This window comes from Daldinia loculata, assembly GCF_022478755.1.
Source record: "Daldinia loculata strain CBS 113971 unplaced genomic scaffold F4817scaffold_25, whole genome shotgun sequence".
Lineage (NCBI taxonomy): Eukaryota > Fungi > Ascomycota > Sordariomycetes > Xylariales > Hypoxylaceae > Daldinia > Daldinia loculata.
The window spans coordinates 288,048-306,386 of record NW_026054879.1 but is presented as its reverse complement, the minus strand read 5'-3'; the positions used below and the strand labels follow the sequence as shown (position 1 = coordinate 306,386).

The window sequence follows — 18,339 nt, the reverse complement described above, 5'->3', positions numbered from 1 at the left end:
GATGTCCGACAAATTACCATCAAGACTAAAGATTAGAGAGCTTCCTATACGTGCCAGCTACCAGGTATGTTTCGCATACAGTTGCACGAATGAACCGTAGGTTGTTTTCGAAACTACTATATATTTTTCTAACTGGAGGGAAGTGTACCGCGATAAGCGGCCTTTTCTCAATTATGCTGTCGTGGCGAAGATCTCGAATTTGCAATAGCATCCGTATTTCAACACATTTCAGCACGTGCAAGTCCAAAACCACCCAACACATCACGTTACGGCCTGAGCTCTGTAATATTTTATTTTTTACAGCGGCCGGCTATAAGCGTGTACGGGTATATCCGCATCTCCAACCTTAAATGACAAATAATATTGTAGGTTGGAAAGAATTCGTCTTGTCCCATGAGTAGCAAGATTCATCCGATAGAAATATACCGGTCTATAGCATTCTACGTGAAAATCAAGCTTAAACGTAGTTCAGATGCAGGGACTCTAGTTGACTTGTCACTCGCCGAGCCCGTCCCCGCTCGGAGAATCCTCCATGATTAGGGACCGGAGACAAGACACGGCCGAGAAAGGAGGTTGGCAGTTTCTCTATTGGGTTTGCATCGTAAACACCTTGCTTATATTAGGTAGTAATAAGCCGCTAGTATTCTGGAATGGTCTGTGTGTTTTTGTAATGAAGCCGTGTCCGCGCTGGCGGGTTCTTACCTACGATTTCCGACTAATTACGGCCTACGTATTCCGTATTCACTATATATTAGTGTAGAGCAAACATTCGTTTGCCCTATGCGTGATCATTTCCTGCTGCTATCGCGCTGGCACGCTCAAGCTTTTAAAGCAAGGCCTCTTCTCTTGGCTTCCCCGACCTCACCCACTAAATAAAGGATCTGCAATTTCCTTACTTTCTGCTTATGATATGCACCGTATCATATGATCGTCGACTATACTTATACTTATAGTTCATTCAAAGGGACATGATTTTAAAGAGTGAAGAGTGAAGAGTGAAGAGTGAAATACGAAACTTCAAGCAGGTTTCCCCTTATCCCCTCATGGTCGTACCTACATAAGTAGTAGGGAGGCGAGTTATTCTTATGGGGTAGTACGAACTGGGAAGACGAAGGGAGGAGGCATACATAGTACATAAGTCTAGAGCATCTAGGGTTGCATCTTAACACATACTACTGTATGCGCGTGGCATCGCGTCACAAATTGGGCCTTGGCACGGACTTTATAGTCGTTCAGCCCCAGGTCACTTATAAAAAAGTACAACCAGGGTTTTTTTCCGTTGGGAGATTTGAATAGCAAACGGCGCATGTCTCCTTTTCATCGGCGTCGGCGCCCTTACTACTATGTATGTAGTTTGTCTTGATGGTTTCTTTACAATTCAAGATCGCTTTTGTTGTCTTAGAGGACCGTGTGTCTCCTCATAGAATCCGGTACCTGCATACTGAAAGGCAGTCGTGTGGGTAAGGGGTGTATAAGCAATTAAAGTTGGATATGACGGAGCTTCCGTTATTAATAATACCTACCGGCTCAGCCCGAATCCCGAAAGCTTCCATTTTACTCGCATATCTCGCATCATTATGGATCCATCGAGTCAGTAATAGGTATTTCTAGTATTTTTTAATTAGGTTTCACAAGAGACCAACGCAGTCCAGCCTTTTTGAAAAGTAGTTCTAACATATATATTTTACGTGAGCTTAAAATACATAAAATACACTAATAAGCCAACGATCGTATCCACGTCTTAAGATAGCAGCTTATTGAGATCGGTTATTGCTCACGCGGCTCAAGTTGCCTCACCCATAGAGTAATCATCCTTGTGTAGAAACGCCCGAACCACCAACATGCAAAAATACGTAATATGCCGCAAAGAGTCGATTCAACTGTTTTGAACAGAAGAAATCTCCTAATGGTCCATTTGACGCTCGTCAGTAAACATGGCAGATCCCAGAGCGCCGTGGCGGAGCGCACCTAGGCGATCCTCTCTTCCTGCTTACAGGATACGATTGGTCGTGGCAAAGCATTCTCTACCGCCTCCCTTACGCCTCTTTGCGGCGCCTACAAAGCCAATTGGCTACCCCTAGCTAGCCCTGATGACGGACTCTCGCAGTCTGATCAGCCGCGCCTTAGCTAACGAGTCTACCAGTAAATTTCACCAGTCGTTCAAGACAATGAGAGACATTGAAGTTCCAACATCGTTCCCGCTGACGTCGGTGGCATCTCCAGGCAAGATGTGGACTATGATGGGGATAAGCTAAGCTACCTAGGTAAGGTAAGGTATGTACAGTAAACACTCGATATAACGAATCTACTACATAGCGAATTTAGGATATAACGAATTTGATCCCATGTTTTTAAGAATTTGTATGTATTTTAACGAATTTTTTTATATAACGAAATTCGTTAGTTTTGGTGATTAGTCACCACCAAATTCGTTATATAAAAAGTGAGGTTATACCTTTTTTAGCTTAGCATTTAGCTATTTTAGGAAAAGTTTTGCTTAATTTCGCTTAAGCTTATAATTGTAAGCCCGTGCCTAAGCACTTTACCTTTTTGGGAGGTACATCATCAATGTATCTTTTCTGTTTAATAGCGAATTCAATATATAACGAATTTAAACCCATGTTTTTTGCGATTCGTTATATCGAGTATTTACTGTATCCATCATGGTCCACTACGAAATAAGATCCCCATGCGCGCAGTGCGTTCGGACCTCTTCTTTGCATCGGCGACGGACCCAACGGCCTTACGGATTTTCGGGAATAATACAACTACGCAGGGTTGGCTCAGGCCAAACCAGCAAGAGAAGCCAAGCCCTCGTGAGCGACTTTTCATGCAATGGTTCAGATCTGACGTTACATCCAACGAGCCTCCCCGTCAGTCACCGAAAACCGTACCGTCCACCGAGTTCGTCACCAGAATGCCTGCCATGATTACTAGTTCGCTACCTACCTACGCGAGGTGCTGTGCGATACACCAAATTTGATAGCGAACGCAATACCTCTTTAGCAGTACTGAAACCGTTGACGTGGGATATTGATATCTTATGTATCCGTGGATAGGGCTAAGTGGGATGAAACGCGATTTGTCTCGATAAGATTACCCTTTTTACATGGGAACGCGGAGTAGAGCCCATGTTCTCGGCACCAAATCCCGATTAGTATTTCTACATTTGTGATTTTAGTTGGTGTACAGCATGAGTTACTATATGAGGATCTAGATGATCCATTCGGTACTGGCGGTAAGGCAAGCTGCATTCTACTCTTTATTCGGACTTGAAGGGGAGTTCTCGTTTAGATAACTAACTGCATTTGATAAACTTGACATTCAGCCAACTCAGCAGTTTAATTAATCTATGGAACATCTCAAGTAATTACACCAAGATACCGTAATTTGTGCTCTTTGGACTGAAGAGTGTTGAAAGCCACGGCCTTCAGCGGCTCTACCAACTTCTCGCAAGCCGAGAAAAACTGATCTTCTGATAGTTCGTTTGCGAGGTTATCTTGGAGGTATGCAATCGCCTTTTCAATATCAGAGGAGCCCTGTGCTCGTCCCATCTCCAATGCCCCTCTAACAAAAGCCTCCTCGAATCCCTGCGTATCCAACCCTCTTTGCGAGCTTCGTGCCGGTTTACGGTTGCCTTTGAAACCACAGAGATCAGGCAGATCATCTAACTCCCCAGCCTCACGTATATATTCACCCGTAGATGTATCATGGAGGAAGACTTGGCTGTACAGGTCCTCATTACTAAAAGACCTTATACGCAGCGACTTTCCCGTGGGATTTTCCCTCAAAGAAGACTCCCACTGCTGATCATACGCAGCAGCGAAATCACTGCTTTTATAATCATCGATTAGGCCGAGGTATGAGAGGTAACGTTTACGCTCGGTCTTGCATTTCGACCTCATCAAATCGACCGTCCACAGTTTATTAGGAGACGTCCTGTTCATGGCCTTTAATAGACGCGGCCACGCGAATTTCCACGTCTGTGGATTGTCGATGTCGAAAATATCCTTGTCTGTAAGAGCCGCTAAGTGCTCCATATAGACGACCGTATCCTTCTTACTCCATATAGCTCGTGGTTTGGCGGCCGGCCTGGAGGCTGTACGGCTTTGTTTTGGCCTGTTTGAAGTAGTAGGAGATTGGGAAGACTCGCTAATCTCGAGAAATGCTTCGTGGTCTTGTTGCTGACGTGTAGAACCGCCGATTCCATTGGCAATAGACCGTTGAGAGGCCATTTTGCTAAGTAGTGATGAAATGTGACTCGAGAAGTGATCACATCCAAGCCAACAAGCTCAAAAAAACTGGAATATTGATTCAGACGCGTCTTACAAAACTACGAACGCGGTTACGTAAACTTAAATTGGCCTTAGGGTCATTAGAAGACGCATTAGAAGACAATAGTACAACTAAGCCATACCTATTCCGTAGATAAGTCAAGAGATAGATACTGACGTCCAGCGGTTATGATATAAAATCGTATATGATGGCACGTTAGAACATCTGGTCTCATAAGCTCTGAACATTATATATGTTAACCCTAAGTAAAGGCCGCAACCTCCTTCCTGATAACTTATGAAGTTTGCCTCTTCAACGAAATCGCTCTACCTTAGTTGCAAGAGTAAATAAGAATGTGTTTTCCCTTTTTTAGAACATCGAAGTCCAACACAGAGCTCGCCAAAGTATTAGCTGAATCGCTTCTCAATCTGTATCACATATATGCCGTTTCTAAGTCAATGTCTCGCCCGTCTCCGATATCTTTTCTATCGTCTAGCGTGCCTCATGTCCCAATTCACTACTATCACTTCACATACACCAACATGACTCGATTAACATTAGTATATTATCAGCAAAACACTTAAGCAAAACATGACGCTCAAAGGGTCAATCGCCGCTTATTTTGGCATGTCTAAAGTATTTCATGCCTATCCACGCCACGACGACCCATACCCAAGCCATGATACAAGTCAATATAATCAGCGCCGGGTAGTACCCGACTATAGGCAGCGTTGGGTCATCCTCGAGCTCCGGCGGTGCGTATGGGGTCGTTCCTACATCCCAAGCCCAGCTCCAGACGTTCAGGCAGGAACCCATGCCTATCACAAACACGAACCACGTCACGATCAGCACGACCCATCCCCACCACTCCGTCTCGCTGTAATCGTGGTTTTCGTGCGCCGCGGGAAGCGGGCTGGCTGTTAGGCCTTGGAGCGATAAAGGCGATTTTGCATGTTTGATCGAGCGCCGCCGTTGAAGAGAGGGCGCGCGGTTTTGGAAGTAGGAGTCGGAGCCGGACGATGCTGGGGAGAGTTCCGGACGGAGAGGCGAGGGGACGCGGATAGGTATTGAAAGGATATCCTCTTCGTCTGTGGTAGAAGTATACGATATGGTAGGGCTCGTGAGGTGTGATTCGTTATCGAGAGATTGTAGCGAAGATATCGAGAGGTTATCTCTCGTAGCATAGCCATCCATAGATGGTCGCGGTGTTAGGTCAGAGATCCCTAAGCCGAGACTCTCGTCTGCCGCCATGATTTGAGGCTTGGGAGTGGTACCTGGGTCGGGGATTGACTGCGTGGTTTGTGATGTATCGATAGCAAGAGGCTTGAGCTCCCGCTTTTCTCGCGCCGCGCCGCGACCTAACAGGGCAACTTTCCGAAGCGATCCTTTGCGCCTGCGAGTCTTTTGTTGTTGGAAAGTAGCAGCGAGTGCGCGGGGCGGTTTACTAGAAGGGTCTTGGAAATTCTCGGCATGGCGCGATTCGTTGAGACCGGCTTTGCTATCCGATGTGCGCAAAAAGGGGAACTTGGAGAGGATGCTCCCCCCAGAACCACTCCTTTTGCGTCCTCCTGTTGCTATATCGGGCGATGACGCATTCTGGGTTTGCATGTGAGCTGGAGGTGTGTTCTCCATTGTATATCGTATTCCGGGCTTTGCTGTCCTTCAAAATAAGGAAACGTCGTGCCGATTCCCATCGTGCCTCGTCAAGCGAAGAAATACATCAGAGCTAAGCAAGCGAACGTATATTGGTATTGTACATAAGGATCGAGAGCTCCCGGTCAAGGAGAAGTCAATGCGAAGGGACGTTCCCCCTGCAAAGCATCCAAGTATCCGCTATATCGTGAAGCGCGGCGACGATCAAAGCGACTAGAAGGGTTGCCGTGCTTTAAGTGGTGTGTTTCTAGATGCTGGCGTAAATAGTGTGAACTTTCATTGTTCATAGCGGCTCTTCTGGGGGCCATCGTCCGTTATCCAGCAGCCCCACGGTACGTTTCGTAAGGCTCTTGTACCTACATAATCCGTACAGGTATGCAGCCATAACTCTAAAACGCGCTAGTTAGAAGATGAGTTGGTGCGTGTACCTCCTATAGTAGGTACATGCTATCTTCAGTGCATTTACCAGCACATGGAAGTACAAAATGCTACTAGTACACATATAGCGAAGCAACTAGCCTAAACTTAAGATCAGTTTACATACATCTGGCAGTGGCACTAAGCCGAAAGTCAATTCATGCGACGCAATCGAATCAGAATCCCTCCGCATTCCAATTCGAATTAAGCAACCAGCCAAGGCACCGCACACCTTCTTTCGCTGCATGCACCTCTTGAACCGGGCGACCGCCTGTCAGAAAAAAAAATAGGAGAGAGCCGACCCGAATATGGAAACGAGATGAGGTCGGCATTCGATCGCATCCACGCATACGGGAAACATACTGTTACTACCGTGGGTAATAAAGTAATAAATTCCCCATTTCCCCATTATTTACCTATATTACGGTTGACCAGATAAGGTACTGTGCCAAAATAAAAAAAATAATTGTACATTAAATTAAAATTGGTAAGGAATTATTTGCCACAATTTATAAAATATTAAATATATATTTTTAAGTTTTATTACAGTTTATTATTATAAAAATATTAATTTAACCAATATAATATAAAAAATTGGCCAATTAAATTAAAAGATTTAATTATTAATTTAATTGTTAATTTAATTTTTAATTATTATTTATATTTATAAATTTAAATAATTTTATAATTTTAATAATTATAATATTATAATTGGTATTATTTTATAACTTTAATTAAAACGAAAAATATTATTTAAATTATATATTTATATAATATATTATTATTAAAATATTTAAAATTTTTTAAAAATAGTTATTTTAAAAAGTATTTATTAATTAAATAACTTTATATAATATAGTTTTTTAATTAATTAGCTAACCAACTTTATACATATATATATATATTAAAAATTATTTAAAAAGATTTTGTTTTTAACTTTTTTACTTTAAAATAATTGTATATAACCGTATAGTTTTTAATTAATGTATATAATTAAATAAAGGTAATATGTAAAAATGGATAATTATTATATTATCATTTAAATTAAATTAAATTAAATTAAATTAAATTGAATTAAATATAAAGTTATAATAAAAATATGGTGTAAAGATAAAAATAAAGATAAGGATAAAAATATTATTAAACGGGCGGTATAAAATTTAGCTAATAAAAAAGCGCGTATTTTAAAAAAAGTAAAAGGTTGTTTTGTACTTAAATACCTATTATTTTAAAAATTTATACATATATGTAATACTTTTTTAAAATAATTATTTTTAAAAAACTTTAAATATTTTAACAATAATATATTATATAAATATATAATTTAAATAATATTTTTTGCTTTAATTAAAGTTATAAAATAATATTAATTATAATATTATAATTGCTAAAATTATAAAATTATTTAAATGTATAAGTAAATTTAATATTTAATAAAAAATTAAAATAAATATATTTTTTTAAAATATATTATATATAACGTTATAATATATATATTTAAAAAAAATAATTCTTTTTTTTTATATAAAAATGCAAAATACCGTAATAATTCGAGTTAATTGCGTTAATTTATAATTAATTACCCTTTTAAATTAAATTTATAAATTTTTTTTATTTTAATATAATATTTTGTTTAGTTAATTATATTACGGTTAATTAAATAAAGTATTATGCTAAAATAAAAAAAATAATTACATATTAAATTAAAATTAATAAAAGGTTATTTATCACAATTTATAAAATATTAAATATATATTTTTAAACTTTATTACGGTTTATTATTATAAAAATATTGGTTTAATTAATATAATATAAAAAATTAACCAATTAAATTAAAAGATTTAATTATTAATTTAATTATTAATTTAATTTTTAATTATTATTTACATTTATAAATTTAAATAATTTTACAATTTTAACAATTATAATATTATAATTAATATCATTTTATAATTTTAATTAAAGCGAAAAATATTATTTAAATTATATATTTATATAATATATTATTATTAAAATATTTAAAATCTTTTAAAAATAATTATTTTAAAAAATACTTATTAATTAAATAACCTTATATAATATAACTTTTTAATTGGTTAATTAACCAGTTTTATATATATATATATATATTAAAAATTATTTAAAAAAACTTTATTTTTAACCTTTTTGTTTTGGAATAATTATATGTAATTATATAATTTTTAATTAATGTATACAATTAAATAAAAATAATATATAAAAATAAATAACTATTATATTATCATTTAAATTAAATTAAATTAAATTAAATTAAATTAAATTAAATATAAAGTTATAATAAAAATATAATGTAAAAATAAAAATAAAAATAAAAATAAAAATATTGTTAAACGAACGGTGTAAAATTTAACCAATAAAAAGGCGCGTATTTTAAAAAAAGTAAAAAACTACCTCGTATTTAAATATTTATCATTTTAAAGATTTGTACGTATATGTAATACTTTTTTAAAATAATTATTTTTAAAAGATTTTAAATATTTTAACAACAATATATCGTATAAATATATAACTTAAATAATATTTTTCGTTTTAATTAAAGTTATAAAATAATATTAATTATAATATTATAATTGTTAAAATTATAAAATTATTTAAATATATAAATAAATTTAATATTTAATAAAAAATTAAAATAAATATACTTTTTTAAAACATATTATATATAACGTTATAATGTATATATTTAAAAAAGATAATCTTTTTTTCCCATATAAAAGTGCAAAATACCGTAATAATTCGAGCTAATTGCGCTAACCTATAGCTAACTACCCTTTTAAGCTAAGCTCATAGATTTTTTTCATTTTGGCACAATACCTTATCTGGTCAACCGTATATACATTTCTGAATCGGGATAAGCGCCAATTGCCAAATCGGTCGGGGATGGCTCCCAGCAGCCTTGCACCACCGCCCATATCTATCACTCCCGTTATCAAGACTCCCGACGACGACAACGACGACGGCAACGGCAACGGCAGCGACGACGATAGCCCTCAGGTGGACTTGGATTACGCCTTGTACGAGCGTAGGAGCTTACTTACGCCCGACCGCGATACTTTCTACGATCCCAATCGCTTATCCCCTGTGGCTCCCACTTTCCAGATCAACGACTTCTCCAGTCCTCCCAACATGACGTCCAGCTCGGGCGGTCCCAACGAAAATGCTTCGCCAATAGATATCCCCAGCTCCTCCAATGGCGCCCCGAATCCTTTCAACTTCCAGACCCAGGTCATCTCCACCTCCCCCGTCAAGCCAAACGTTGGCCAGCGCCGTGGCCACAAGTACAAGCACTCGAGTATCAGCGCCCAGCACCAGATCTTCCAAGAGCCGCCGCCACGTCCACCACTTGCTCTGCCGCGCGATCTGCCTATACCCACTGTAAAAGAGGCTTGGAAGTCTATGTCCAAGGACCAGCGCCGCCGGCTGTATTGGTGCATATGTCATGGCGTCATCGCCATATCCGTCTTCCTCTCCGCCCACGGCTCCCTCGCCATGACAGCCCTCTCCCACCTAGTCTTATTCGACGTCGGGTCCGCGCTGATCTGCGTAGCCGTCGAGGTCCTAGGCAACTTCGAGGTGTGGAAACGGAGCAGCATCCGGCACCCCTTCGGGCTAGAGCGCGCCGAGGTGCTCGCCGGCTTCGCCCTGAGCATCTTCCTTATCTTCGGCGGGTTTGACCTAGTCAGCCATAACTTGAAGCACGTCCTTGAGGGCAAAGGCGGCCACTCGTCGCACCACCCCGATCCCCACGAGGGACTGGCCCCTAGAGTCCCACTCGGAGACGTTGATATGGCGAGTCTAGCCGCCATCATCGCAACCCTCGTGAGCGCGTATGGACTAAGAAACCACGCCCGCATTAGCAAGGTCATGCGTGTGAGCTACCTCGCCAGCCTGCCCAGCGTCCTCTCGAACCCCTTCCACTTTCTAACGCTCTCTACGTCCGCCCTTATGGTCGTGCTCCCCCTTCTATTCATTCCCATTGGTGTCCTTCTCGATAGCACTATCTGCGCTCTAGTCGCGATAGCCATGTTCGCACTCGGCCTTCGTCTCGCCATAGCCCAGGGCCTGATGCTGCTGATGAGCTACGGTGGACGCTCCGGATCCGGCCGGAACAAGGACGTCGGCGTCGCGGACGTGGTGCGTGAGATCGAGGCCGAGCCGAGTGTTGAGCGGGTCGAGGAGGCACAGTTCTGGCAGGTGCATTATGGTCTCTGCATGGCGAACCTCAAACTCTCGGTTAGCAGGGGCGCCGACGACGCGGCCATAAGCCGCCTTCGCGCTCGTGTGTCGAGCTTGATTCAGAATCGTCTTGGCGAGGGGTACGGCAAGGGCGGCAGCTTGAGATGGGAGGTCAGTCTGCAGATGGGCACAGCAGGGACGTACTAGCCAGGTGGTAAGTAGTAGGTGTTGCTTTTCACGCGTAATATGGCTTTCTTGAGTTCGGAAGAAGAAAAAAAACCTTAGTAATCGGGGTGTATACAATACATACACATACGCATCATGCATAGAATGCATAATGAGGGCGGTGTTGGCATTGGCATTGGCGTTGTCGTTGTCGTTATCGTTGCTAGACCTAGATAGGTACATAAAAACCAGACTAGAGTAGAGTGTATGAGGCGAGGGGGAAGGGGGGTAAGAGTGGATGGCGCATACGTCTTGATACTTTTCGCTGTATATACCTATATCTTTTTTGGCGGCGAGGCTGTGTACATACATACATGCATATTTTTATAGCCTGTGAGCTTGAACGGGGCGCGGAAAAATGAAAAAAAAAAAAATAGTTACAAGAAACGGAACCGTGTTTACTTGTGTTTTAAGAGTACGGGAGCTTTTGGTGTGTAGTGATGGTGAGAATTGCTGTTGAGAGATATTGCGGTGCGCTATAGTAAAAGGACATTCGAGGATACGGGGTGGATATCCTCCCCGTTGGTCTTGTATAGAGCGAGGCATATAGAGCGTAGAAGGTGCTGAGCTAGATGGAAGTATCTATCAGATATATCGAAAACTACGAGGAACAGGTCAAGTATAAGATTGTATAGAGCTAGCCAGCATATGGGCCTTTTTACATATATCATATCAAATTAGAACGTCACCAGTTATTCCACACGCTGTATACTCCAAGGCCATGCTTACACTATCCCCCCTTCTCCCACGTATCACATTGTTCGACATGTCTACTAAATTACCATACCAAACAGTAGTTACATCGTGAACTACTAAGATGTGACTACATATATATTATACAGTACCCTCTCCATTGCCGTTAGAGGGCGTACAGGGGGGGACGAGGTCGATAAATCCCGTCCTCCAACCTTGATGGTCAAATCACTCGGCAGATAGATTAGGATGAGGGAGCTTGGCTTAGCTTCATGCTGTATCCCATCGTGCTTACTACCTGAGATACTAGATAACGAAAAGAAGACTCGCTATGCTGAGAGTAGCTATAAATATCCGCGCTACAATAAGACAAGAGTGACTCCTCTTAAGTCGTAATGGAGAAAACCAATTTCCAACACAATAAACATCGCTGTGTATGCCCAGCCCAGTTCAAGCATATCCCGTCAACGAGCGTAATAAATTAATTGCCCACCAGTGTTTGTCGCTCCAGCTAGGCCAAATCATGTCCCATCCCGGTGGGAAGCCAGGATATCCCGTCCCTGAGCAGTTATGCGCGATTCCCCCTCGTCCACCTCGTTACGAATCCACTCGAATCTCTGCCAGAAGTCATCCAACCTAGCCTGCAACTCGTGCTCGGCCGCGTCCCGGTATCTCAACGCCACGGGGCCCAGTTCGATGAACCCCTCGTGCTGGCGCCTGAACACGAGGTATTTGACCTTCAGCTTCGCGAACGCCTCCGTGAGCATTCCGAAGGCGGTATAGCTCACAGGCATGATTTCGTTGGGCCAGCGCCGACGGAAGGCTTCGAACCTGGTCTTTAACTGGCCGATCTGCGCTTCGACTATCGCGGGCCACTCGTTTTCCAGGGCTACGATGACGAGCGATTTGGTGCAGACAAAAACCTCTCCCCCCTGGAAACTGTCTTCGGGGGGTGCCCTGAAGTGGAAGTCGTGCTGCTTCGGGCGCTGGACCCAAAAGTCGCGTCGCCCTTCGGGAACAATTGGGATGTTCATGTGGAATTCTCCTTCGGTCGGGATGATGTTCGGGGGTGCGTATGGATCTTCGTCGTCGTGGGTGTAGAATAACTCAGCCCCCGGATGGGCTTGATTCCAGGGAAGGTACCGACGACGCTGCACCTCTGGGGCTGCTAATTCTCGCAGCTGGTTGTAAATTATTTCCCAGTTTTCTATTATATACGGGAATAGGGGTCGGCCGACCTCGGGGACGGAGTGCGAGTCTATAGTCGGCGAATATAAGGGGCAACATGTCCTAAGCTCTTCCGGGAGGATCTTGACGCCGGGACGGAGGAAGTATTTGGATATGACGTCGCCGCACGCATAGAGGAGCGAGGAGCGGCACATGGGGCATCGCATCTGGCCTTCTCGAAACTCGTTTGGATCCTAAACCTGCGTCCACTTATCGAGACATTCAGCGTGGAAGCTGTGGGAGCAGGGGAGCGTTGTAAGCTCTTGCTCGTCAACATTGACCAGACAAATGATACATTTCGACTCCTCAGATGATATTAATGCCTGTCCCGAGGGTTGCTGAGTCCCGCTCGGCCCTGCTTCCGATTCCTCCATTTGATATACTTTATTTCCGCCCGTATTTAGGACGATATATGTTTATAGTATCATCTAGAGCCTAAAGAAGGATGGTTAACGATCGTATGAATATAGATTCCTAAGAGAGTGGCGAGATAAGTAGGATATCAAACTATTGGTGTCGTATGGAGAGGTTCAAGGAGATAGCAGGCGTTGAATTATTGAGGATGAATAATTTAGTACCTAAGTCATATTAAGTTTAGTTGGTAGCACATGACACTCTTGAATACTGGAAGTTGCGGCCGTCCATGCCTAAGAATAAGGAGTAAGATAAAGTTGGACAAACGGCAGGCAGTTACAAATCCACCTGCTAAGGTGCGTTGTTATTTTCTCAGCTCCTGCCCTAACCTTGAGAATTTGAATCAGAGTTGCCCCGTCTTTCCATCTGCATCTTCCTACCTTAGTAGACGTTGACTATCCCTTTTGTTTATCCCACTAAGGGTTTGGCGAGAAGATTATTTAATGTATTGATACATTAGCGTCAGGATATGAGGCCTGAGTACTGTACTTTTATAGTAAGTAAGGACCAGACCGTAGATTTACCGTTTGAGGCTTTTATATTATTTGAATGTTTAAATGTTTTGATATTTTAACCGATATTTGTTTAAATGGTATATTGTTGGTTGGTTATTTGAACGGTTTATATAATTATAAATAGTTTTTTTTAACCAACGGTTTTTTTGCGGTTTTAGTATGGTTTAAAAGGTGTAATATTAATAAGTAATTAAATAAAAAAGTTGCGATTGTTACTTTATATATTTAAGTAATTATAAGCTATATGCGCTTGTATGTAATAGTGTATTTAAATAATAATTCCGTAGCTGTAGCCGTAGCCGTAGCATGTTTAAAAGTAAAGTAATGTTTACTTGAATATTTTATATGACTTAACTGTTGTACGTATTTACCTACTTACCTTTTAATATGTTTGGGTAAGTATGTATATTTTGTAATAATATATTTATATATATTTTTTTTAGTTATTGCATTTTCTTTAACCGTATTAAAACCGAAAAAAAACCGTTGGTTAAAAAAAACCATTTGTAATAAAAAAACCGTTAATCCGAAAAAACGTTTAACTTTAAAAATACCGTTGTAAAGTAATATCGTTAGTAGATTTAACTACCGTTTTTTTTTTGTACTAAGATGCGTAACTATTTAGATAATTATACCGTGAATATACGGTATCAATACGGTCCTAAGGTCTTATATACTGACGCTAATGTATTGCCTACTATCGATATATGCCTTGGATATGTATCGGAAGGCTATCGTAGTCAAGCTGTGTTATTTAGTATAGTACTTACCCAGGTATGAAACTAGCTGATGTGCGCAACGTCTATTAAACCAAACTCGCATCGAAGCATAAGACAAAGACCAACTCATATCAAGGCAAATATAATGAATAGTATATACCATCGACGAAAGAATTGTAGAACAACACCCCAGAAGACATTGTTGTCACACAAGAGCTGGGTAGTTAATATCATTGGGTGAGGCTTCTCTATTAACATTCAACCCAGCTAAGTCTCGAGTGGACATATTCCATCTTTAAACAAACCAACTACAAGAAAGCAAGCACTGCTATTTCTACGAAAGATCTCAAACAAACGCATCTGCTCGCATGATAGTTCACTTACAGGTTACTAAGGCACTACGACAACCGTCGAGTCTGCTTTGACTTGACAATCGCGTGCACGCATTTATTACCAGAGCGGATAATTCCCGGAATTCGCCAATAGTCCGTATGGATGTATAAATGAATGCAACAAGACATGGGACTTACACGAAAAAAAAAGCCACTGGAGCGCTACACGGCATGTAAATCCACGAGCGATTGGGACCTGGGGAAACCGGCGAATTCGACGGCTGCCGCTTTAAATACCACGATCCCATCAATTCTAACCAAAGCCCGTCGTCTCTAATCTGCACACGGATCGGATCAGACCAGATCAGATCGAAAAGCAAACGGCTGCGATAATCTAGTCAAAGACTCGGCCATGGAGGTACGTCGGCCATAAATCGCGTTCTGCAATCGAGCGAGCCTTAATTTCCGTCTGTTCATCCGTCCGCAACATAGTGGTCTCGTCTGCGCGTCTCCGTCCTGGGAGCAGAATCCTCCTGGTGTTTCACACGGTGACCAGGTTGGAGACAAAGCCGCGAAAGTAATATCTCGACCCGTCTCGTTTTCGCGTGCGCTCGCTGATGATGATGCGACGGGGCTTTCTCTGTGATATGCAACAGCAGCAGATAGACGGTACTCGGCACCTGGCACCTGGAGCTGAGCTACGAGTTTGGCAAGTCGTAAGTCATGTATGTGTGTATGTATGTACGTATATACGCCCGCCGGCTTTTTGGGTCACAGCTCGCGGGTTCGAGTGCGCCGGGGGACGAGAGACGGGTTGCATTCGATATTTGTCCTGTAAGCGACGAGGAGAATATTGGTGGCACTTTGGGGGTGCGATGGAAGGGATCGATCCAAGTTGTACTATGTGAGTGATTAAGTATCGGCCAAACGATACCCCGAGGGATTAATTGCATCCATCTATTGTATGATCTGACTTAGACTTACATAGCGAATAAAGTGTGGTTTCGTCATTGGTTTCACTGACGTAGTGTAGTGTACCTACTATTTAGATGGTGGTGGAGATGGAAAAAGAAAAGAAAAGGTGGCGCTGATATTCCCCCTTTGTGGCTCATAAACTAGGTATTATCCACCTGCAGAAGAGTAAACGGGAATTCCCCAAGTACTAGTGACGGCATTAATGTAAGTCGGTAGAGTCCATTTTAGATTGATACCTCTTAATCGAAACCTGAATGTGTCGACTTGCGTCCCGGACCAACGTGACACAGCATCGTCAAATATGAAGAAGCAGAAGCTCGTTTGCGTTGGGGCATGTTATGTCGATACTATCCTCGAGTGAGTTTTACCCCCCCTCCCCCCTGTTGCATAATAATAAGCATGGCCTGACTCAGATCAATCTCACCTACGTCGTAGCGTACCTCAATACCCGGGCGAGGATTCTAAATTACGTGCCACCAACTTACAAGTCCGTCGTGGTGGCAATTGTCCAAATACCCTTGAAGTGCTTCAGCAACTCCTAAGGGAACGGGACGATGGCGGTCGAGACATCAAACCTTACCTGATATCATGCTTGCCCAGTGCCGACGCACCTGCGACCGCAACCATAGTGGACTCCTTTGGGCCGGAAAGCCTTGTCGATTTCACCAGGTGCATATTCCGCGAGGATCAACGGCAACCGGCTAGCAGCTACATCATACGCAGCGAAGCCACCGGGAGCCGCACCCTCGTCAACTACAACGACTTACCTGAGATGACGATCGGCGAGTTCGTCGCCGCTGCCGACGAGCTCGGCGACGATGTCTGGTTCCATTTCGAGGTACGCCCAACCACATGGATAGGCGGGTTTGCAGGTTTTGCAAAACCTCAAAACCGGGGGAAATGCTTCTGATCTGGAACTCACCCCAAGTGCATGCATAGGGACGGATACCTGAAACTACGTTGCAGTGCATTCGGCATCTAAGACGGTCGTTCCCCAATACAAGAGTAAGCGTCGAAGTCGAAAAACCGGGCCGAGAGGGATTAGAAGACCTGGCGGCTGAAGCGGACGTTGTGTTCTATTCGCGGACCTGGGCTGAAGTGAGTCACCCCCTTCTCCTCGTGCGAAGACGGTGGGTATAAAATGCTGTAGGGTTGAGTTGAGTCCAGTTGAGTCGAGTTAACATCAACCCGATCTCCTAGAGTAAGCGGTACGGTAGTGCTCAGCAATGCCTGAGTGCCCAATCGGGCGTGGCCCGCAAAGCGTGAGTTGCATTGGTCCTAGTCGCTTAAACAAACAAAAACCGATGCAAGCACAACGGTGCGCTGAGATAATAATGATTGCAGGAGTCTCCTCTGCTGTACGTGGGGACCGGACGGTGCATCGTGTCTATCACTTCCTAGTGAGAAGGCCGTGTCTTGCCCGGCTACCTTGCCTGGGCAAACCATTTCCGTAGTGGAGTATGTCAGACCGCCGAAGACAAGCCCACAGCCGGGGTTTCGAGGCGTCATCCTAAAGAGAGCAACTTTTGGAAGAGAAAGAGAGCAAGATTGTAGACTAACGATATCCCTGTGTTAGCACCGTAGGAGCAGGTGACACCTTCATTGCCGGTATGTTGTTCGGGCTGCTGTGCCACCACGAGGACTGGGACACCGAGAAGAAAGTCCAGTTTGCTGTGCAGCTGGCTACGCGCAAAGTGCAACGGGACGGGTTCGACGGCCTTGGATTCTTGGGGTTGGGGTTGGGTTTGGAGCGCCAGGAAGTGGCGTCGTCACAATGAAACTGGACGATCGATTATGAGATGTGACTAGCGAGTAGCCCCGTGGTCGTGTGGCGGGATAAAAAATAATAATAATACTCATCATCATCATCAATTAAAACTCGGGGGCGCCTATTCTGGCTGGGAGCTGTGACTGGAACGGATAGGACAGGGACCGGGACAGGAACTGGTTGCCAAACACACGATAGTGTTATTTAGAAACATTCAGGTTGTCTAGTTCGCATAAGTTCGGACGTAAAGCAAGAAACCGTCCATTAAAGGGCCTGCATGGATCGGTGACTTCGTAACGAACGTACATATCCCGGGGGAGAGGGGACAGAGGGGATCCCATCCCTTGGATTGGGTAGAGTGGTGGTATTATGGTATTTAGTATGATTGGTATGTATGATGGAATGGCTGTATGGCTGTAGGTAGTGTATGGTATGGGTAATTGTGCATATGTAGAAACGGCTGATGTGTCTTGTTGCCGGGCGTGGAGAAGGGAAGGTGAAAAAGGACCGGCCGAGACTGGATGATCGTTCTGCAAAAGGTCCTCGAATTAAATGCTACATAGCAAGTAATAGGGTAAGAAATACATACCTCATAGGGTAGCTATGCAACTATGTATGGTACATAATAAGGGTACAAGGAGCGGTGAAACTGTGGATCAACAGGTGGTGTGTGAGATGGATTTTGTTGCCCGGAATGGGTAATTCGTAGTAGGTATTCGGGGGTATTCAGGTATCTTAGTACTATGTATGTTACTGTGTAAGTGGTGAAAGTGGTATAAGTGGTATGTAAATAAGGGGGGGCCTGACACGGGTAATAGTCCGTAAGTAACACATAGTAACGTTATTGGTCGTACATAAGGGAAGCTCTTTGCTACCTACCCATCCATACCTACCTATATACATTAGGTAGG

At 42.6% G+C, this 18,339-nt stretch overlaps 5 protein-coding genes across 5 annotated transcripts; 2 read left to right on the top strand and 3 right to left on the bottom strand.

Moving 5' to 3' along the window:
- Positions 1-3,362: 3,362 nt before the first annotated feature.
- Positions 3,363-4,235, bottom strand: F4817DRAFT_316023 (uncharacterized protein; the record flags this gene model as incomplete). The annotated part of the gene is made up of 1 exon (XM_049300614.1): positions 3,363-4,235. One exon carries the CDS (start codon positions 4,233-4,235, stop codon positions 3,363-3,365), a length of 873 nt encoding a protein of 290 aa, XP_049158974.1.
- Positions 4,236-4,870: 635 nt separating this feature from the next.
- F4817DRAFT_111691 (uncharacterized protein) lies at positions 4,871-6,437 on the bottom strand. The gene has a single exon (XM_049297485.1). It carries the CDS (start codon positions 5,905-5,907, stop codon positions 4,882-4,884), a length of 1,026 nt encoding a protein of 341 aa, XP_049158973.1. The 5' UTR covers positions 5,908-6,437; the 3' UTR covers positions 4,871-4,881.
- Positions 6,438-9,121: 2,684 nt separating this feature from the next.
- Positions 9,122-11,434, top strand: F4817DRAFT_337938 (cation efflux family-domain-containing protein). Its single transcript, XM_049303353.1, has one exon. It carries the CDS (start codon positions 9,265-9,267, stop codon positions 10,765-10,767), a length of 1,503 nt encoding a protein of 500 aa, XP_049158972.1. The 5' UTR covers positions 9,122-9,264; the 3' UTR covers positions 10,768-11,434.
- Positions 11,435-11,999: 565 nt separating this feature from the next.
- Positions 12,000-12,872, bottom strand: F4817DRAFT_316020 (uncharacterized protein; the record flags this gene model as incomplete). The annotated part of the gene is made up of 1 exon (XM_049300613.1): positions 12,000-12,872. One exon carries the CDS (start codon positions 12,870-12,872, stop codon positions 12,000-12,002), a length of 873 nt encoding a protein of 290 aa, XP_049158971.1.
- Positions 12,873-15,961: 3,089 nt separating this feature from the next.
- Positions 15,962-17,438, top strand: F4817DRAFT_316019 (Ribokinase-like protein; the record flags this gene model as incomplete). Its single annotated transcript, XM_049300612.1, has 5 exons — positions 15,962-16,017; positions 16,096-16,498; positions 16,627-16,758; positions 16,861-16,922; positions 17,237-17,438. 5 exons carry the CDS (start codon positions 15,962-15,964, stop codon positions 17,436-17,438), a joined length of 855 nt encoding a protein of 284 aa, XP_049158970.1.
- Positions 17,439-18,339: the final 901 nt, after the last annotated feature.